At 33.9% G+C, this 22976-nt stretch overlaps 1 protein-coding gene across 8 annotated transcripts in view; it reads left to right on the top strand.

Moving 5' to 3' along the window:
* Ankrd28 (ankyrin repeat domain 28) overlaps nt 1–22976 on the top strand; it is a 182804-nt gene that overhangs the window by 123083 nt on the left and 36745 nt on the right. For all 8 annotated transcript variants that reach the window (XM_013515633.1, XM_013515636.1, XM_013515634.1 and 5 more), the window contains 8 exons: nt 2864–3006; nt 5985–6197; nt 11132–11210; nt 12165–12279; nt 13930–14012; nt 15408–15471; nt 16944–17012; nt 19101–19241. In XM_013515633.1, coding sequence (XP_013371087.1) covers nt 2864–3006; nt 5985–6197; nt 11132–11210; nt 12165–12279; nt 13930–14012; nt 15408–15471; nt 16944–17012; nt 19101–19241 — 907 coding nt within the window. The remainder of the gene's footprint in view (nt 1–2863; nt 3007–5984; nt 6198–11131; nt 11211–12164; nt 12280–13929; nt 14013–15407; nt 15472–16943; nt 17013–19100; nt 19242–22976) is intronic.

The following is a 22976-nucleotide window of genomic DNA, read 5'->3' as shown; positions in this document are numbered from 1 at the left end:
ATCTGAGCAACTACTTTGAAGATAACAATATGCAATCTATTGACCATTGTCAGTTTCCTACTATCTTGTTTTGAAATTCTGTATCATTGTTTTGTTTTTCTCACTTTAAAATAAAAAAATTGTAAAAACAAAAATATCGTTTCACTATAAAACTTCCTTCTTTTTTTTTCTTTTAAATAAATCACTCCCAGAGTGGCTAGGTGGCCTCTTCATGTTCTCAGTGGTCTAATAAAAGGATTTTCTTATTTGTGAAATGTACTCAAATATTTTTCAGTTTTCAGAATGTAAATTTGCTTATAATAGCTCCCTTTAAAATGAGGCTTTAGGGCTGGGGATATATATAGTTCAGTGGCATAAGTGCCTGCAGGGCAAGTGCAAGGTCCTGAGTTCAATTTCCGGTGCCAAAAAAAAAAAAAGCTTTATCAGTGTTAGGAAATACCATACTTCTAGAGTCTATTAGTTTGCAAAAACAAATAACATGATCCACATTATTTGCTTATAATGGTGTATTGAACATGTTTCTGTATACAGCTTTTACTCTTAAACATCCAAAGAGTTTAGTTTCTTTTTCTATTTGCCCATTTTTAAAAGCTTTAGGGCTGTTGGAGAGGTAATTATGGTAGAGTACTTATGTAACATCATTCACGAAGCCAGGGTTCAATCCCGAGTACTGGGGGAAAAAAAAAAAAAAAAAACCTAAACCTGCATTTTACATGTGAACCTTCCAGGTATCAGTAAGTTCTACTTACCACTGTTACAATAAACCCAAGTAGATGTCTTTTTAGAGACATAAGGCGTAATGTATAGTGAGGGATCATATACTATAATCACATTTAATTTGATGCCTTATAAGTTGATAGCTGTCTTAAATCATTTTTCTGTGGCTGTAACTGAATTAAATTTCACCATGAGTTTTGCTAGGGATATTGAAACCCTAGCAGTATCCTTTTTTCCCCTTAGAAACAAAATGTTTGGGTTTTAAAATACTCACTTTGATTGATAATTTATATATAAACAGCTAGGTCTGCCTGATTCTTGACATATCACATAGTATACCGCACCTTAATTCTTTTGAGTGAAGGGGAGCTGTTTGAAAGCCTTATTTTATGAACTTCATACACTCAATCCATATGAAAGAACTATAAGAATGGCATCATAAGCAATTTTTGAAGGTAACAAATATTTGTTGTCTACCTGTTTTGTATGTAATACTGCTCTTGGTGTTGTAGAATATACCAAGAAATAGAACATGCTTTCTTTGCCTTTGAAGGTATATATTTGGGGAGTTAATATATATATAATTTAAAGTAATTTTTGGAAAGTAAATTAAGAGTTAATGATCTTGAGACATGATAAGACATGGGATCTGTAGGTATTTGGTGTTTAGGGGCTACTGAGGCTTTTAGGGATGAGAGACAACTGGGTTGGTCAGGAAAGATTACGTCTGACATGGGGTTTCAGGGATTAGTAGCAATGATTGAGAAGAGGTATCAAAGCAGGACATTCTGTATAAGAAAGGAATCTTACGTACAAAGATACAGATGGAAAAGATTGTGGGAAAAGAAAAAAGCAATATATAATCCAATCTGCTTTTTAAAAATGAAGACTTACAAAAACTAGTTTCTCATCTTACAGATACACGGCCTCTTTGAAGGCCTCCTTGTGTGGTCAGGTGGGGCCTATGAGTAGTTCTGGCTAATGAATTAAAAACATCATGAAAACAATATGATAGGTTGGTCCATAAAATTACTAATGTGAAACTTTGTAGTCTTTTCCTTCTGGCACATTGACCAGCCACATTCAAGATGTCAACCGTGTGAACCTGGGTCCTTGAGTTATTGAATAGAGCCCTCTTTGCCAAGATACTATAGTAAAATGAAGAACAAAAATATTAATTGTATAAGCCACAGAGATTTGAGGGATATTAAACATACCATAGTATAACCTAACCTGTCCTATTACATGGATGAGTAACTGACTGATCTCCTGGAAATAATATGGAAAGTTTTTTCCTTATTATTTAAAAAAAAACCTAACATTCTTTTTGGTTGTTTGTTGAAACAAGGTCTCACTGTGTCATTCAGGCTGGCATTAAACTCACTGTAGCACAGACTGGCCTCGAACTTACAGTGACCCAAGTGCTAGAATTACTGGCATGTGACTCTATTCCTGGTTTGAAAACCTAACATGCTTAAGAAACAGGCCTGCCAGGCAGTGTGGCCATTCCTGTAGTCCCAGCACTCAGGAGCCTAAGGTAGGAGGATCACTTGCACCCTGGAATTTGAGGGCCAACCTGGATAACGTAACAAGACCCCTTCCCAAAAAGGGAAGGTAGGGGAAAATAAGCCCACTTCATTCCCCTCTTTTTTAAGTAAAAGATTCCAGTACAGCAAAGAAATATAATTTCTTATGGTAAGCATTAAAGCTAACTTTAGAACTTAAAGTATATTAAAACAACCTGGGGAGGAGGCAGGATAAAATAACAAGATCTAGGCAAAAAGAAGATTATAGATTGTAGGGTTATCACTGGATAAAGTAAGTGTTTTAATTAATAGTTTCCTCTCCCTACTTTTTTGTTTTTGTTTTTACTTTGTTATTAGTACATGTTTGAAGTACATAATCATTTCAGTCATGGTAGGGAGTTGATGCATATACATAATACATCTTAAACCTCTACCAACATTTAACAAAATTATTTTGAAGTCTTACGTTCTTCTGTACTCAATTATAACATCATTTGTTAGTGACTTTCATGCATTACGTACTTAATATGCATTTTTATCTTTCTTTAAAGGTACTAAGAATTATATTTAATGTTTTCTATGTACTCATCTCTATTTTTTCTTCATAAACACATTTTCAGGTCACATTGATGTAGTGAAATTACTTGTGGCTCAAGGAGCTGAAGTAACATGCAAAGATAAGAAGTCTTACACACCTCTTCATGCAGCAGCGTCTAGTGGAATGATCAGCGTAGTAAAATACCTTCTAGATCTTGGAGTTGATGTAAGTATATAGATTGACCAGTATAAAATAATGGAGTGTTTTATATTTTTGTTATTACATTATTGGCAGAAATTACTTCATGTTTGAAAGATTATTTTATATTTGTCTTTTATCCAGATATTTATAGTCCTCTAAATAGCTTAGTGTAGAGTATGAGTAAAGTATATTTAAAGCTAAAATACATTCCAAACATGAATGATCTGCCAGGTTTTTTTCTCCATCATTTTCTAGGTCCTGAATCTCCATTTCCTCCAGTTCTATGGGAACCAGCAGATCAGACACACTTGGATTAGGTAGCTAGGTTATTGATAGTCCTGTTTACATAATTGATTTGATATGATACGCTCTTTAAATGACTGTAACAGATTGCATTATAAGATGTTAGCAAGGCCTAGGCATGAATACCACAGAGATTTCTATCTTGCTCATCAAGTATAAGTGTTCCTTATAATATTTTTTTGTTGTTTAGGAAGCAATACTGCTCTGATATATTTGATTCCTGAATTGAGACAACTAGGAGTACCTGTAGCTTTCATAGGCCATGCTTTAAACATTATTCCTGCTATTAGTATTTTTACTCTTATTTTTGGTACAGTTCAGACAAACTTGCTGGTTTTTCAAAGCAGCAAATTACGTAAGAGGGCAAAGTTGTGCTAGAGGGAGGGAGTTAAGATCAGGTGCAAAAAAGTAACAAAAAGTAAATGCTAATGATACTCTGGTTAGACAAAGAATATATGATAGAACTATAGAGCTGGACTGTTACTTTAAGGACCTTGGGAAATATTTTGATCAAAACAAGCAACTAATTATTGAAAATGTAGGAATCACAAGAAGTTGCAGAAAACCTAAATATACTGCTGTATGAGACCTTTGAGAGTAAAACATTTCAACTTTATAGTTACCATATCTGTTTCAACAGAGTAACATAATTGCCTTAAAAGTCCCCTAATACTATATAGATAAATGAAGCAACCTTGTTTCTAGTCACTGTTTTAAATCCATTTTGGTAGAGTTAGTACAGTTTTATTGACCATAAAATAACATTTATAATTTCTAGTGGCAGTGTTCTTTGAGGTAAATAGTCCAACTTTAGTGACATGTAACCTGTAATTGTGTGTGTTTTTAGTTCTTTAGAAATTTTATAACAGATTATCGCAAAGTAAGGGACTTAACACAGAAGTTTAATCTTAAGGTATGAACAAGTTTGATTCTTTCTGGAGGCTTTGAGAGAAAAATCTTATGGTGATAGAATCTAGGTACTTTGAAGTTAAATGTTACTTTTTTACTTCCTCCAATTTTGGTGACTCAAGTTGTGGCAAACTGAGACCAACTACAAGGTTAGAGGCAGTCTCTCTATACAAGGTCATCCAACTACATATGTTGATGGCTCCCAAAAACACCTTCAGTTTAGTAATTCAGTAGAAAGACTCACAAAATTCACTGAAAGCCATATATTCACAGTATGTTTTTGATTTTAGGGGAGTTGTTTTGGTCTGGTTTTCACAATACAGGGGAATGAATTCAGGGGCCTCACAGCTGACCTACATAATGTACCGCCTAGTATGCATGTGTGTCCAACATTTAATTTTGAGAAGTTTCACTAAGTTGTTGGGACTAATCTCAAATTTGTAATCCTTCTGACTCAGCCTCCCAAAATACTGGGATTACAGCTATGCACCACCATGCCCAGCTCACAATTACGGTTTACTAGGTAGATTAGATCAGTTAAAAGAAGGGAGATCAGTTAAGATCAGTCAAAGGTAGACACATAGGGTAGAGAGCCTGTGAATGTTCTTCAGGTGACATTTTCTATCATTGCCTTCTCAGAGAGACAGGACACATTACTTTCCTAGTATCAGTGTGTGACAGTATGCACAAAGTATTGCCAACTCAGAATGCTCACCTCTGCTTTGTTTCCAGAGTTTTTTATTAGAGTTCCGTTACATAGGCATGACTGATTACCCATGTCATTGATTTCATCCTCCAACTTCAATAATTTCTCATGAACCACAACCCCCACCCTAAATCACATTGTTGGTTTAACATGTTCATGACAGGGCCATAATTTGTATGTCTTGCTTCTGGACAGTTCTGAACCACCAATAGTACATGCATGACTGTCCCATGGTTCAAGTTGGCAGAAACATATTATATGTGGTATGGTTGGCCCCATCCTAAGACAGTCAAATGTAGTCAACCCTCTTTTTAGCTCTAGTATGTGGCCAGCCCCCATCTGAAACAAGGACACTGCTATTAGATGTACCATAGATTAGCTCAGCCCAGGGCAACAGGCAGATCTCTTTTGGGCAAGGTCAAATTCTTTACTCAAGTATTCCCCCATTTTATTTGTTAGAATTAGAAAGGGTGAAGAAACACCCTGAGTTACATGAATTATTTCTCTTTTTTTTTTCCACATTCTTTTGCCTTTGATAAAATGTCAACATGTGAAGCTAGAAAATATATACAAGTGTGTAACAAAAATGAACTAAACAGGAGAACATGCTATTCATTTTTTAAATCCTGTTATCTACTTCATTACTCATTTTAGTCTTTTATAATGCTGCAAAGTAAAAAAAAATGAACTGAGTGTACCTCAGAGTTAATTCTATAGAAAGTCCCTTACAGTTAACTCTATAGAAAGTCTCCCTAGAAGTCTTTTAAAAATAGCATTATGTTAATTTTCATTTTCCTAAAATATGTTTTGGAATCATTCAGTTTTGTCATGACATAGACATTGTATATGTAAATTACATTCTCTAAATGTACACAATTTATGTAACACCAAAATGTTTATGTTCATTATTTTAAAAGAATTTTAGCATTGTAACCCTTATCTATATATTTATCTTTTTGTTTTTTCTCATTTTTTCTCACTTTAATAATTTGATTATAACCACAAGATTTCTAAAGTACCCCACAATAATGATAATTAGCAAAACTACTTTTAACATTCACACTTTTTTTTTTTATTCCAATAGATGAATGAACCAAATGCTTATGGAAATACACCTCTTCATGTGGCCTGCTATAATGGACAAGATGTTGTAGTGAATGAACTTATAGATAACGGTGCTAATGTAAATCAAAAGAATGAAAAAGGATTTACTCCTTTGCATTTTGCTGCTGCATCTACACATGGAGCATTGTGTTTAGAACTTCTAGTTAGCAATGGGGCTGATGTCAATATGAAGGTATGAAACAAAAATTAGAATCCATGTTTAAAACCACAGCAAATACCGTTCAGCGGTTTAATAATGAGCTACTGATAAACTCGAGAATGTGGATTAACCTTTAAAAGACATTGAGTGAGACCAAAAGTATATACAGTATTTCTTCCTCGGTAAGATTCTAGAATAGGTGAAGTTTCATTTACATGGGGTTCTAGAATGTATAGTTGAAAACAATCGGAACAGTTGTTAATTCTGAGAGGAGGGATTAACTGGGGAAGAGGCATGAGGAAACTCCCTGGGGTGGTGGTAATGTTTCGTATTTTGACAGAACTTTGTATAATACAAATAAGCCTTTATCCAAACTCATACAGTGGTACATTTAATATTTGTATACCTTATTATAAATTTTCTCTCAAAAGGAAAAAGTAAACAAATATTGAATACTGTGCATTTTGAAGTGTTCTGCTATGACGTGTAGTAATGTCTGTAACTGAAAGGCATCAAATAATTATTTGGATAGAGACTGTGATAAAAGTCACACAGAATGTTAGTGGTAGAGTCCAGATGGAATTGTATATGGACATTTATGCTGTAGTTCTTTTCTTTAAATATTTCTGTTTTGAAATTTTTCAGTTTTCTGTTGTGAAATATTTCAGTGTTAAGAGAAAAAAACAGTATCTGTGTTGCACCTGAGCAATAGTTACTTTTTGGTCACAGTCACTTTCTGGAACCAAAATAAATTTGTTTTTACTGTATAATTCTTTGAGAAAGCACATGCAGTTCTTGTTAGCATCAGTATTTTATGGTACATAGATTTGTCAAGATGCTTTCACTTAGTTGCTCTGTATTAATTCATCAATTCATCCTTCGACCACTTGGCAAACTGTATCTTGCAGTAAAAGACGAAAAGAAAACCACAGTCTCAATTGAACCATTTAGGATTAGTAAAAAAATATTTAAGCTTGATTTTAATTATTTTGCAGATATATGAGAAGTAATGTCTTTTAGACTGGCAGACAGTTACAGTTATACTTTAGTGTCCAGTAACCCACTCAAACAGCTGTAGCATCATCACATCCATCTATAATAAGGCCTTTTCTTTAATTTGCCCTCTTCCAGCTAAGAGACAAAATTTTTTAATGACACACCCAAAGAAGGAAGGAAAGGTATATGAGGTTTCATAAAACCTCTGTCTTGCTTAGGGCTAAACTTTCTTTTTAAAGAATACACATTTAAAGCTTTCAGTTCTCATTCAAATCATGCAGTGACTTTTCTTTTGCATGATTTAATTACGCTACCTGGAATTGTATTGATAAGTTTGAACTGCTGATTTTAATTTGAAGAATTCTTGTTTTTTTGGATAATCAATGTCCAGAAAAATATATAAACTTTGGGAAAGTTATTTTTTTCCTTCAAAAGTCTAGTAATTTTTAAAACAAAACTTGGGTATTTCATAAGTAAAGGTTTTGAAATTACTGTATTACTACTCCTCAAAAGCAAAAGTCACAACCAGATTTTTTTAGGTTGAGACTTTTTCATGGTAAAATAGGTACAGTTAACATCTTTGTGGGTTAAATATTAAGTATGAGAAATAAGGCTGCTTGCCTATATCATTAGCAATTATACACTTTACAATTATATGGTATTGTCTTAAAGGATAAGGCTTCTTATTTTATATACTGCCATTTAGTCATGAATATTTAATATAATTTGATGATAGTTGCTTGATCATATCAATTTTGAGATTAAAACCCAGGGCCTCTTGCATACTCAGCAAGCACTCTACCAGTGATGTGCATCCACAATTCTTTTTATTTTATTTGGTAATAGCATCTTAGTAAGCTGCACAGGCTGACCTTAAACTTGAAAGCCTCCTGCCTCATCCTTCCAGATAGCTGGGATTAGAGGTATGCACCCACCCTGCCTAGCTTGCCTGTGATATTTTTAAACTATGTTCCCTTTTGAAGTTCAGAATTGAGAATCAACTCTGTAAGAAGTTCACTTACGAAATACTCAGAATAGTGGTCCCTTTGAGGTTATATCCTTAATAATTTTTAAAATTCAGTAGTAGATTTCATACATAAAAATTTCTTTTTAGAAAAGGGGTTAAGATTTAGTGTTTAAGTAGATTTGAAGGCAGCAGCAGCCTTTCATGTTAGAAACAGATTTTATACAAACTGTCTTAATCTCACTTGAGATTTGTGGCATCCCATTTATATGTAATAATCCAATTATTTTATTGCCAGGTTCCACTGGAACATATTTCCCATGTTAATAACTTCTGAGAGTCCTTCCAGTTCTAAAATTATGCAAAAATTTTAATAGGTATGAATTGTCAACCAGCAAAAATATATATTCATTCTGGCACTTATATTTACAGTATTTGCCAAATCAGTGTTTATTTATTAAGTTGTTGACTGATTAAGGGGCTAAGTCCTTAACACTTCTCTGTGTTATAAAATAAAATTAGAATCATTAACCTTCATGATCTTTTTTTCACTGCTGTTGCCTTTTTCTAAACCCATTCCCCATTTTGTTGTTTCTGTCCTTGAACATGTTGTAGATTACTAGAAATTGGACTGATTCAACTTGTAATAATTCAGTTAATAATCTTTTTAGGTTGTTGTCTTCCAGAGTGGAGGAGGTAAACAAATGGCTTGAAAGGACAGTAAATGTACAGTTTTATAACTGTTTAACATGAGTCCTACTTTTATACTTTTTTCACACAGGCTGTTCTTCAAGTGTAAATACAGATCAACTAAACAAATACACTAAGTACTAGATTTAAAAATTAAGCTTAAAAATTACTCTAAAATGTGTGGCTTTGTTCTTGTATTTGTTGTTACTGTTTTTGATTACACATGAAACTATTTCTTAGAATATTGATGGGGCTTTTTGTTTTGTTTTCGCTTAAAACTCCTACTCTGATTCAACAGTGATTTAGGATAGTTAAAAACTCTTTATGTTGTTTCTCCAATTCAGAGAAATAAATGTGCTCTTGACTCCCTCCTAATGTGTATGAAGGCAGACTTTTCATTTGGAAAGCTGAAACTCCTCTTTATATATGTAGAACAATTTTTATGGTCAGTATATATAAAGTAAATATATAGTGCCACCTATAACTTATAGTAAAATTTAGTAGGAGACCTGAGTATATTCTTTAACCTCAGGACCTAAGTTTCCTCTTCTGTGTAACAGGATGAGTAGTATCTTTCTCATCATGTTGTAAGGACTAAATGACTGCTATGTACAAAATGTTTTAAGCTGTGCTTGAAACACTGTGCTTACTATGTATAAGTTAATTAAAATTAGATGTTCCAGATTTTATCATTTTATGGGCCTTAATTTTTTTACATCTTTTTGTTGTTATTTTGGTTTTTGTTTGTCTGTAAAAGTGGCTGTAGGTAAAAGGTTAGTATTAAAAATCAAAATTTGAGCCAGGTGTAGTGCAGAAGTGGTACACACCTATAATCCCGGGATTTGGGAGGCTGAAGCAGGAGGGTTGCCATAAGTTCAAGGCCAGCCTCGGCAACATAGCAAGTTTAAGGTCACCCTAACCTAGATAGCAAGACTGTCTCAAGTACATAAATAAATACAAAAATTTATCACATAGGGAATACTTTGAAAAGAAACTACATTCCTTGTGTTAAATGCTTTTTGTGCTGTTATTTTGATTTTTTTCTAAAAACACCAAATAAAAATGATAGTATTGTAAAAGGCATTATTGTGTTTTGTGAATATTTTACAAAGGTTAGTGTATTTACTCTGTGCAACAGACTATGAGATATAGGTGTATTGTCCTCATTTTCAGTTGAGGAACTGAAAGCTCAACGAAGTTAGGTAGTTTGTCCAGAATCTTGCTTGGTAAGTTGCAGTAATGAGATTCATGCTGACGTTACTGACTCCAGAGCCCAGGCTTGTGTTCATCTCTCTCTCATCCCTTCTCGCACTACCTCCAAGATTGTATATTTTTTAAGAATACCTGGGTGACCTGTTTGCCTGAAAAATTCATTTAAATTATAGAATCAAATACTGATGTGTAGGTATTTATAGTGTTGTTCTAATACTCTAAACAGTATAAAGATTTCTTAAAGAGATGTGCAGTGTTAATATAAACTTTTGTATAGTGTTAATATAAACTTAGGTCACCTGTCATATTTTAGTTTACACAGAAGTCAAGCTGACTGTTCTGAAAGGATTAGGTGCTGCAAACCAGTTTCTTCCCGATTAATCAAAAGATTTTAGAAGAAATTAACCTCTAGCTCATAAGGAAAGATACTATCTCCTTCAAGGATTGTTTGCTTTCATATTTAAGAGTCCTTTAGAATTTGTATGTGACATATACACGTGCAGCCAATCTGACTTAGTATTTTAAGTGGTTTGAGAAAATAATTAACAAATAATACTGATTACAAATAATTAACAAATTACTGTATGCATATATTTTTAAATGATTTATAGTAACTGAATTTAATTCTAATATTGAATTTATATTTATATTTAATTCTAGTATTGAATTAATATTGAATTCCTTAATCAGGAAGGGATTCAGGATTCTATAGAATTAAAACATTGGAATAATGTGAAATTTTGAGTCTTAAACTTGGGAAGCATACCCTGACTATACCACTCTTGATTATGTGCTCTTGATTGAATCATTTAATATCCTTTTGTATCACTTTCCCCACCTATTGAATAAGAATGATACTAAGGTTATATAAAGCTTTTTATATACTGTAAGCATAGAGTTTTTTGCATACTTGTGCTTTATGAGGCAAATAAAAATCAGTTCATAATTTTGGACAGCGTTTTACCGTAGACTTTAATTAAATTTAATGCTTAAGTAATAGCTATAAAAAATAAAAGACCAAGAGAATATTTGGAATAAAACTAAATATTACATATTATGGATATAACAGTGGTTTTTAAAAAAATTTTGTGTTGGATTATTTCAGAGTAAAGATGGGAAAACCCCCCTGCACATGACTGCTCTCCACGGTAGATTCTCCAGATCACAAACCATTATCCAGAGTGGTAAAAAGTATTTCTGTTTGTTTTTTATTTCTTAAATGTAATAAAAAATCCACAAAATGAATGGTATTCAGGAATTATCATAACAGTATACGTATTTTTAATATTTATTTCAGATCTCTTGAAAAGCAAATAGAGTATAAAATGCCATGTATATGTATATTTCATAATTTATTTTTCCATTGTTTGTCCTGGATTGTTTTATTTCTATAGCTGTTAGTGTTGAATTTTTTTAATATTACTAAGTAGAAAACTGCTTTTCTACTACATGTTATATATTAATATACACATCTTATGGCATTTACCACTTTTCCTTTTGAATATTTTGAACTGTTTCTAGAAATTTTTTGTATTTGAATTAGTACTAGGCAAGCTGAACTTTTAAATAAAAAGAACTTTTAGATGTGTTATTTTCAATCAGTGTTTCCCAAACCATGTTCCCAGCAACTGTTGACAGTCCTCAAGATAATAGTAAATCGTGTAAGTTTTGCTTGAGGTTTTGTTTTGGTTTATTGTGGTTTGGTGTCTTTATTTGCATTTGGTTTTACTTAGGTGCTATAGTTTTACAGGAAAGAACCTAGGTATAGATTCTCGATCAAGTACTTTTTGAAGCAGTGTATTGCAGGTTTGCTGCTGCACAGAGTATGCACATTAAAGCCCTAAGAAGTGTTACTCTAAAGAAATGTGTTTATTAACACAGTAGTTTCCAAACTTGTACCCTAGAAACCTTTAGTGAATTTAAAATGTATTAAAATCTTTTGCTCTATTCACAAACTGCCTTAAGCACAGTATCTATAACACCAAATGGTTGGCCCAATAAGTAAGCCATGAATGAAATATAGTTAGAATCGCTGCATCAATTATTTGTATGAACAATATTTTACATTGCACTATATGTGACAGGTTTAACTTGACAATTATATAGACTAGTGTCTGACACTATGCCCTCTATTACAGGAGCTATAATAGACTGTGAGGATAAGAATGGAAACACCCCTTTGCACATAGCAGCACGGTATGGCCATGAACTGCTAATCAACACTCTTATTACAAGTGGTGCTGACACTGCAAAGTAAGTAGTAGAGACAAAGATGTTGATAGCTGTTACAGGCAAACAAAAAGAAATTAAATGCAGTTTTTTGGGTACATCAGATACAAATGTGAATTTTCCTCAGTATTGTACTAATTCATCTTTTCCCTTTTGTAAAATTGAAAGCATTGTAGATGAAAACTTTTAAATATAATTGTATTTAGTAAGCCAGTGAAGTATATTTTTGCATATTTTACCTCAGTTCTTCCTCAAGTCTGAGTAATATGGTATGCAGTTTTAATCAGGGACTTAATTTTTGTGCTCTTTTTTTTAGTCTATAAGTACTTAAAAGTCAAAAAAAAAGTTACAGTGAATGCTTTTTTATCTAAATACTATCTGGAGTGTTCAGACTATGTTGTGCAGACCTCAGGGGTTCCCTAGATGCTGCTTTTTGAAAAGATCCCATGCCCCTGAGGCAGCAGAATCACAAGGTTGAACCCAGCCTGGGCAATTTAATGACTTAGCAACACCCTATTTCAAAATAAACAATATTTTTAAAAGGCAGGGATGTTGCTCAGGGCAAAGACCCTGGATTCACTCCCAAGAACTGGCAAGAAAGAAAGACTCCCAGCTCTCTACTATAGTCAGAATGCTTTACTTTTATTTTTTTATTTTTCTAAGTAAAATTTTAATTGAAAGATGAATTCTCTTTTATATGCTTTGTAAAAGTAAACACCATACATACTTAAATAGGTATATTTATTATCCCCATATATCACATTTATTTAGTATTAAGTTTTAACTTTCTCTACCTTAATGGTATGCTACTATATATCTTTAATGCAGCTTCAAAAATTTACATTAACTTATTGATTCAACCACATAGATATAAACTTCGGGCTTTTTTACTTCTCTGCAAATAGCTCTAGTTCATTTATTTTACAAAATTAAATTGTAAAAAGATTCACAATTTATTCTCCTTAATTATAAACCTAAGTTACTTCTAATTTTTCACTATTAAAAAATTACTTCAGTGAACATTCTTGGACAGGTTGCTTTATGGAATGGCTGTAAATGGAGGGGTGATAGGGCAGCGAGTTTTGCTCCCCAGGCAAATGTCCAGAGATTCCTGGTCAAAGAGGAGAGTGTTACTGACATCTAGTACATATAGCGTAGGGATGATGCTGAACATCCTACATTTACAATATAGACCGTCCCACCACTGTATAAAAAAGTCCATAATGACCATAATGCTGAGGTTGAGAAAACCTACTCTTGAGCCATTTGTGGTAGCGTACACCTATAACCTCAGCACTGTAGTATGCTGAGGCAGGTGGATCACAAGTTTGAGCCCAGCCTGGACAATTTAGTGATTTCATGAGACCCTGTCTCAAAAAAGTAAAAAATAAAAATTAGGGCTGGGAATGTAGCTCAAACCAAAGGCCCTGGGTTCAGTCCCCAGCTCACCAAAATAAAAAACTACAACAGAACACACACATGCTTCAGAAAAATTGCTGATGAGTAATTTGTGTCTCTTTTCACCCTCTGAGAACAATAGCCAAATTGTTCTCCAAAGTGTTAGAAATTTTCACCTAAGTAAATTAGCTTACAGTTAAGTAGTCTCCCCATAATATTTAAATGATTGTATTTTTCTTGGGTTGTAATGAAGGTACTGTGTCCTATTAACCTTAGGCGTGGCATACATGGAATGTTCCCTCTCCATTTGGCAGCCTTAAGTGGCTTTTCAGATTGCTGCCGGAAACTTCTTTCTTCAGGTAAGGGGAAGCTTTACAAACACACACTAGTTGTTGTGGTCTCCCTAGAATTTTAAGACACTATTTTGTTTTTTTATCCATTCTGGAAATTTTTATCTTTGTAGCGATTCATCTCCCTTTGTTGAGGAATGGGAAATAGAGTATTTCCAGACTAGCGTTGATTAGATGGTAGTCTTGGATCTATCGTTCCTTCATGTCTACAAGCGAAGTACCTGCATTTGCATGTCTTGCTGGTCTTGGTTTCCCTTTTAAGAGCTGAGAGCCAGTCTGTGATGTCTCTAGGTGTGAAATTACTTATGCAGTATTAGAGTTTAAAAGGTATAATTACATTTGGTTTGAAACAAAATAGGATTAATGGATTTCCAAAATTACTACTATAAAACTATAATCATTATTAAATGCATTGAGTTACTAAATATGACTTGATTTTAAATGGCAGGCTATTTCTCAGTATTATGAAAGTTGAATAAATTTTATGTATTAACACTCACGTGTTAACTGAGTTTTAAGTGAGTTGTTTTTTCCTTTTATTCTTTTTTTAAGTGTGTGTGTGTGTCCACATCCATAAGTATTCATATACCTATTTTCCATGAAAGGGAAAACTAAAATCTCTTCCCACTATTAGTAGCAATATACAGGTAGTTAAAAAAAAAAGAAATGTTATTCACATGTCAGTTTACCCACTTAAAGTGTACAGTTAAATATTTTTAAGTGTGTTTCTGAGGATGTAACGATTAATACAATCCATTTAAGATACCTTTAATCCCTGTAAAAGGAGCACCACTAGCACTTGGTCTCCATTTTCTCCCTCCCTAACCCCTAAGCATCTACTAACCTCCTTTCTATCTGTATAGATTTATGTATTCTGAACAGTTCTTAGTAATAAAATCACCCAACACTGCGGCTAGGTTGATGAGCATAATGTTCTTAAGGGTCATTTTGTATTATTATCAGTGTTTTCTTTTTATTGTTGAATAATGTTCCATTGTGTCTAATGGCCTTTTAGAAGTATGAAGATGTATATTTGAGATGAAGCCACATAGTTGTGCTGTATTGAACAGGGTGGCCTTGAACTGGTTTTAAGCTGTCCTCCTGCCTCAGCCTCGCAATTAGCTGAGTCTGTGGAATCAAAGGTACATGCCGCACTGGGTACGGCCTTTTAGTAAAGCACACCAGTCCATGTTCTAAAACCAGAAATCCATATTAGTGGTCAGTTTTTTGTAACATTGTACACTGTTAAAAATATTTTTTCTTCATTTTGTAGCTATTCATATCTTACAGTTTTGTTTGAGATTGATGGAAAGGATGTGATTCTTAACATTTCTTGACGTGAATTTTAATTTAAAAATTAATAGTTATAATATTATGTAATACATAAGACATTTATTCTTACAGGATTTGATATAGACACCCCTGATGATTTTGGCAGGACCTGTCTACATGCAGCTGCAGCTGGAGGGTATGTTAGTGCTTTTTTTTTTCTTTCTTTTTTAAAAAACAAGGGGAGCTAGAAGTTTGTGCTCAGTGAGTGCACAAATTTTAGGTCCTAGGTTCGAGACCCAGCGCAGAGGAAGGAGGGGAGGGAAGAAGAGGGAGTGGAAAGGAAAGTGGAAAAAAAACAAAGCCGGTCATGTAAGTTTTTCTCTTTTATTTGCTCCTGACTTACTTGTTTCGAACCACCACAACATAGCAAAGCAAGAGTTGCTTGGGAAAAAAAGATTTTTCTCATCATCTTCCCCTCAAGTCAGGGGTTGTAAGTGGGAGAGAAAAAACCTGCGAGTATTTGTTTTTATGAGAAAAGATTTCTAGATAAATAATAAGTCTAATAAAGTGACATCTTAAATAAAAATGCATGTCCTCAAGTGAGAACATCAAAATATTGGTAGTGTTTTGAATAATACTGATACTCTTTAAGTAGATATTTTAAAAATTATTTTTGGGAAAAATGTTTATTACATTTATTTCTTTACTAAGAAGAGGAAATTTTGAGAACAGAAGATTTTTTACTAAGTTTTAAATAGCACTGTTTCAGAGAAACTAGTTAGTTGGCTCTGCTGAACAACAAACTTCAATTAAAGTACTCTTGAACTCTGAAATCTTACTGCTAATCTACTGATAATTCTGATAATTTAGATTTGTGATAAGCTATTGAATTCATGATTTATCAAAAGGACATTTTGCAAGAACTTTATTTCCCATGATAATTTCTTAAAAATTTTAATTGATTTCAGAGGACAAATACACTGAACCAAGAATAAATACCAGGTCAGTCTAAATTATATAGATGGATTGCAAGCATGCGATTGACTCTTGTTCTTCCAAGGTCACTAGAGAACATTTCACTTAAAGCCTGATTTCTGTTTAACTTAACCCATGGAGAAAGAGACAGTAGATTTGTCTGACTACTTGGCAGTAACAGTTTTTATTGTAATGTATTAAGTTGATATTTAGGATTACAAAAATGAAAAGATCACTACATATGTAGTGTAGTCTCATACAGTTTGAACTAAGGATACATCTAAGCAAGCATAGTACTGGAGAAGAAGTAGAAAGCTCACTTGGGTTGCTATATTTTTGAGATTTTTTAAACCCATTTTAATTTAGCATTAAAAACTGCTTAAAATTAAACCATTTCATGATAAGCATCTTATTTCCTAAAAATTCCTTGGGATCTCTTTTCACAGATGTGATCTTTTTAAACAATGACATGAGTCATTTGTTATTTCCTATCAGTGTGCCAATATGTATATATATGACTTTTTAAAATTCTAGACAAGATGAATTTGAATGTTTTATTCTTTATAAAATGTGAATCATGCCATTTTGTTCACATTTACCCTCATTTAAAAACATGCTTGTAATACTTATTTAAAACTATCAAATTTATTATAAAATCACTGACAACTAAGTTTTTTTCTTTTCACTGAATAGGAATTTGGAGTGCCTAAACCTTCTGCTGAATACTGGTGCAGACTTCAACAAAAAGGACAAATTTGGAAGGTAGGGAACTGTTCCTCTACAGAGCCTAATTAACTTCATTTACTTAATGATGTGCTTGACCTTCTGATTTCTGAAAATTCACTGAACAAGTAAGTATCTACTGCATTGAAATGATTGTTGAGAGTCCCACATAAAGCCAGTAGATTCTATATATTTACTTGTACCCACAGTCTTCCTCTTGAATTCCTCTCACAGATTAGGCTACCAGCCGCAACCCTACCCTTATAAAATCCTCTACATTTTTTTCCCCAGTAACATCATTCATTCATTCATTCATTCATTTCTCCAGTGTATAGTCTTGTTATGTCAGCCCCTAAGTAGCTGATATTACTACCTCTGTACTCTCTGATACCACTTCTCCTCCCCTAATATAGCATGGAAATTTAGAATCACATGGTACCTGTGTTCCTTCAAGAAAGTCACAGTAACAGGCCATGGTACCACACACGTATAATCACAGCACTATGGGAGGTTGAGGCTGATGTATCGTAAATTCAAGCTTAGCCTATGGAATTTAGGGACTTAGTGAAACCCTGTCTCAAAATAAAAAGGAAAGAAACTGACATTGCCTAGAACACTGTAGCATTTCTTTCCTCAAGTCATTCCTCTGTGAGAGTTCTACTTCCCATGTCTAGTTTCAAAGCACCATTAAAGGAAGAGGAAATAGTTTGCAAATGTATGTGATTTTTCTTTTTTCCTTTTTTGTATAAATCTCACACATCCACATACCCTACAAATAGAATCTCCAGAAGAAGCTGAACCATAACAGAATCTCTATTGTCATTCATTCATTCAGTGTTCTGTCCCATTGTTGAGTCTCAGGCCTCGTTGTTACTAACATTGGTGAGAGCAGTATTTGAAGTTACATTGTCTAGTCCTAGTTAGAGCCAGAATAGAAAGAGTGCATTAAACCATATAGGAAAGAAGTATCAGCAGTTTGAATTTGTTTGAAAAGTGAACATAGCAGTATAAGCAAAATTGTGTGTCAACAGTTGAACATTGTACATATCAAAGTATATGACAGGGAAGTATGTCGAAAGGAAATGTGTGAATGTTTGGTGGTACACATGATGGCACCAGTGTAGCAGAGAAGTAAAAAGCATTACATATGGTAGGAATTCAGAAATACATGGAAAAAAAATGATTTGACCCCAAATAAGTTGTGAAAACTGACTGATGTCATAAGCCTACTAATGGAAGGAATTAATGACCCACAAAATCAAGAATCACTTTGGCCTAGGAATGTAATACTTTTATAGTTAATTTGGTTTTATAATTGTACTTTAACCTAGTTTGTAACATTTCATGCATTCTGGGGCTAGGGATTTAGCTCAGCAGCACAGCGCCTGCCTGGCAAGTGCAAGGTCCAGAGTTTGATTCCCAATACCGAAAGAAAAAAAACTATTCTTAATTTACCATCCTTTTTCTGGGTTTGGTGGTTTTTTTTAATGAAATCATGGAATCATCATAGTTTTATAATTTGAAGACAGTCCTAAATTCAGGAAGATTCTGCTTCACTTTAGTAACTAGGAAAAAATCAGCTATAGATATTCAGTCTTTAGAAATAAAACAATATTTTTGCTTATCTGAATAGCAGATAGTCTTCAAAAAGCTAGGCCTTTACTGCTTGGGAAATCTGATATTACTATTCAGAATTTTCATGTAGTTTGTATAACGATTCTTTTTAAAGTTTAAATTTTTTACCTCTTTATTCATCTGCTGGTAAAATGAACAGTCTACTAATGCTATACTATGAAACATTTTTATTGGTATGGGAAAGCTTTGTTAAAAAGTGTACAAGTTTCTGAGCAGAATATTGTGATTCATTCACTCAGTGGACTGACTGGGTTGCAACTGGTAGAGAACCAGTAAATACCTATTTTCAGTCTTATTTTTTTATATCAGGAAGTTCTCTTAACACTTTGCTTTCTCCTAGTTTTATGTCCAGCCCTCCAAACGACTTAGTATATGGTAGAACTCAGTATAAAACTCCCTGTAAATACAATGCTTGTAACTAGATAGTCAACTATCCTCTTACTTACCGTTGCATATCCCTGGCTTTTATCTTTCTTGTATTGGTCACAAAAGATCACCACTGCACTACGCTGCTGCCAACTGCAATTACCAGTGCCTCTTTGCTCTTGTGGGATCAGGAGCAAGTGTGAATGACCTTGATGAAAGAGGCTGCACACCCCTGCACTATGCAGCTACGTCAGACACAGATGGCAAGTAGGTGTCATATGGGTGAAAGTGAAGAAGTGTTTCTCTAAACTCACATCTTGCAAGTGCATGGTTATTCTGTTGTAATTCTTTTTCCTTCTTGTATATTTTGTTATTGGTTATCTTTCCATAAGTCTTTAATTTGGGAAATAAATAGATTTCATAATTACTCCTACGTCACAGTTATCACTACCAGGTCTGCTGAACAATCTGCCTTACTTACTGAATTTGATGGAAGAAAGATACAAGGTTTTGTGGTTATCCTTGTCTAAAAAATATCTTAATGTCATTTCCATGTTTTTTCCATTTGAAAAAGAGAGGGATGGGATAGGTGGACAATGTCAGAAGAATAGATAGAGACTGGATACACGTATCCTTCAGAAGTAAGTCAATTTGGGCACAAGTAAGTCACCTTTGGGCTCAGTGGCACAAAGGCCTGCCTAGCAAGCATGAGGTCCTGAGTTTAATTTCTGGTACAAAAAAAAAAAAAAAGTAAATCACATTTGAAGGAATGCTTATAAATTGGTATCCAAAGAAGTGATAACAATTGTCAGACTCTTGCACAGAGTATGTACTGCACATTAAGTAAATAAATTAGAAATAGAATAAGTAAATATGACCAACAATGAATGAGAAAAAGAGTGATTGTTACATAAACTGTTTTATAAATACTACTCAGCTCTCAGACCCATTTATAGTATCTTAATATGTTTGTTTTGTTTTCTTAGAAGAAAACACATTGAAGGTCAAAATCAGATCTTTAGTGTTCATGCTATTCTCCACGTGTTTGAGGCAGTGAATAATAAAAATATCATGGTAAAAATAAACAAGGATTCTTAGGAAAAGATACCGTAAGATATACCTCTTGGAAGTTGCATTTAACATCAAGTTGTTGCCTTGGTTTTCATTGTTTACTTTTTAATCCTCAAAAAAAAGGCATAATTCTATGGTATTACTTACTGTTTAGACTATAAATTAAGTAACTAATTTCAAACCATATTTTCTTTTCATTTGTATTTATTTGTTTATTTTTTGGTTGTTTTATTTCAACCCAGTGCTCTCACACTGAGCTGTATTCTCAGCCTATTTTTAAAAACAGTATCTCTTAAGTTGCCCAGACTGGGTTCACACTTGTGATCCAACTGCCTCAGCCTCCCAGGGTGCTAGGATTACAGGGATATACCACCACACCTGGTTTATAACATTTTCTTATGTTGAATTTGTGACTAAAAATTTAATCTTGTAGGTGCTAGTAAAATGTACTTTGTATTTTCAAGAGTGTATCACCTTAGACACTTTGAATTATGCCAGAAAGGTCATACATGGATTTTGGGAGAAGTCAAAGTGTTTAGTGTGTGCTTTCTTTGGATAGTGTTATTTAAAGAAAATCTGTGATAACGACTGTAAGTCAGAAGATAGTTGGGAAAAATGGATGAGCAGATTATCCCTCAATTTATTAATTTTGTAACTTCGGGATTTAATTTATAGTTTTTCTTAAAATAGGTTACATATACAGTGACTTTTATCAACATTTATAGTCCTTTATTACCACTTTCACAGACTGATTATTGGATGCACCTCAGCATGATCTAAATTCCACTGAGAAAATACCCCTGTGACCTCTCCCACCAGTGCCCCACAAACACACAGATTATACCGTGTTCCTTCTGCTCCTGGACAGTTGCTTTACATCTCAATTCTTATGAGAAAAAGAATTACATAGTATTCAATCCATGGTGTTGAGAATTTGTAGTTCAGATTTCCATATACAAGGATACCATGCAGTACTTACCTTTTTGCCTGTCTTAGTTCACTTTAACACAATAATCTCTGGTTCCATGCTGTTGTTGCAGGCAACAAACAACAAAAAATTTCATTCTTTTTATGGCTGAATAGTATTCCGGTGTATATTTAGGTCATTTTCTCTTTATCCCTTCATCAGTTGATGGACAGTTGTTCCTGTTTCTTGGCCATTGTGAATCATGTTACAATAAACATGAAAGTGCAGATGTTAAATCTATGAATTTTAACACCTTTACCCAATTCCACTATGTCGTAATTACTTTCCTCTTGTTGCTGAGAAAATCCCTGACCCACAAAGTTAGAGGAGGAAAGGTTTACTTAGCTCAGTTTGTGGAGGTTTCAATCCATAATCAGCTGGCTCCAAGGCAGTGTGGCACATGGCAGAGGGCAACACAGTTCATGGTGGCAAGGAGACAGCAAAAACAACAAGAGCAGAAAAGGGGAAACAAGACGCTTTCTGTCCCTTTTGTCCAGGCTGTTGGGATTAGGGCAGTGCCATTCCAGTCAGTGGACTGATCCAGGAATCACCCACCTTTAATTCCAGCACACTTAATCTCAGTATTGTACTTATAAATCAGGTACCTCCAAAAAAAAACCCATCTAAAAGTGTATGAGGCTTTGTGGGAACATCTAGACACAACCCATAACACATTATCAAACACAGAACAGTTTCATCACCCTGAAACACTCCCTCATACTATCCTGTTGCCGTCATCTCTCTTCCCTTCATACCCACTGATGTGTCTAGCATCACTATCAGTTTGTCTTTGTGGGAATGTCATACAGTGGGAACATACATATGTAGCTTTTTGAGATTGACTTCTTTCACTGTGCTGTGGCTTTCAGAATTAATCCATCCTATAGTTCGTGTGTATAGTTTATTTCTTTTTATTGCTAAGTATTTCATATTTTGCATGTACCATAGCACACCAGTTTAAAGGTGTGGGTCATTTTTAGTTGCTCTGAATTTTTGAACAGTTCTGGAGTGTAAAACATAAATTTTTATTTCTCTCAGAGTAGGGTTACTGAATCATGTGATAGGTGTTTGTTTAATATAAGAAACTGCCAAACCATTTCTAGAGTGGTGGTACCATTTGCAACTATACCAGCAGTGTATGAGAATTCCAGTTGCTCTACCTTATTGGCAACATTCAGAATTATCACTACTTTTTAAAAACTCTGATGTATAGTGGTATCATTATGATTTTAATTTATATTCAATTAATGGCTAATGATGTTGAACATCCTTATAGCCTCTGTTATGTAATGTTTATTTAGTCCTTCTGCCTATTGTTTGGGTTAGTTTTATTGTTGAATTCTTGAAAAGTTTTTACGCATTCAGGGTATATGTTGTTCAGTGTTCCCAGTTTGTAACTTGTCTTCATTTTCTTGAACAAATGAGCAAAAGTTTTAAATATTTAAATCTAGTATATTATATTTTCCTTTATGGATTCTTTCCCCTCCCCCATCACTGCCCTTGTCCTATCTTCTCCCTAGTTGGAAGGGGTGAGGTTTGAGTCCACATATTAGGAAAAACATGTGATACCTTTCATTTGTCTGAGTCTGGCTTTTTTTTGCTCCACATAATAGTTTCTAGATCCATTTGTTTTCCTGCAAATGACAGGATTTTGTTCTTCCTTGTAGCTGAATAATACTCCATCATGTATATGTACCACATTTGTTTATTCATCTATTGATGGGCTTCTAGGCTGGTTCCACATCTTGACTAATGTGAATTATGCTGCAATAAACCGGGGTATGCAGGTATCTTTATAATAGACTGATTTTAATTCTTCGGGTATATACTGAGGAGTGGTATAGTTAGATTAAATGCTAGCTCTAGTTTCAGGGTTTTTTTGAGGAACCTCCATACTTTCATATTGGCTATACCAATTTATATTCCCACCAGCAACACAGAAGGGCTCCTTTTTTCCCACATCC

The sequence above is a fragment of the Chinchilla lanigera genome, unplaced genomic scaffold (genome assembly GCF_000276665.1).
Source record: "Chinchilla lanigera isolate Chin_1 unplaced genomic scaffold, ChiLan1.0 scaffold00029, whole genome shotgun sequence".
Taxonomy (NCBI): Eukaryota; Metazoa; Chordata; class Mammalia; order Rodentia; family Chinchillidae; genus Chinchilla; species Chinchilla lanigera.
Note: the sequence above shows the minus strand (reverse complement) of the source record. Positions and strands in the feature narration are given on the sequence as shown.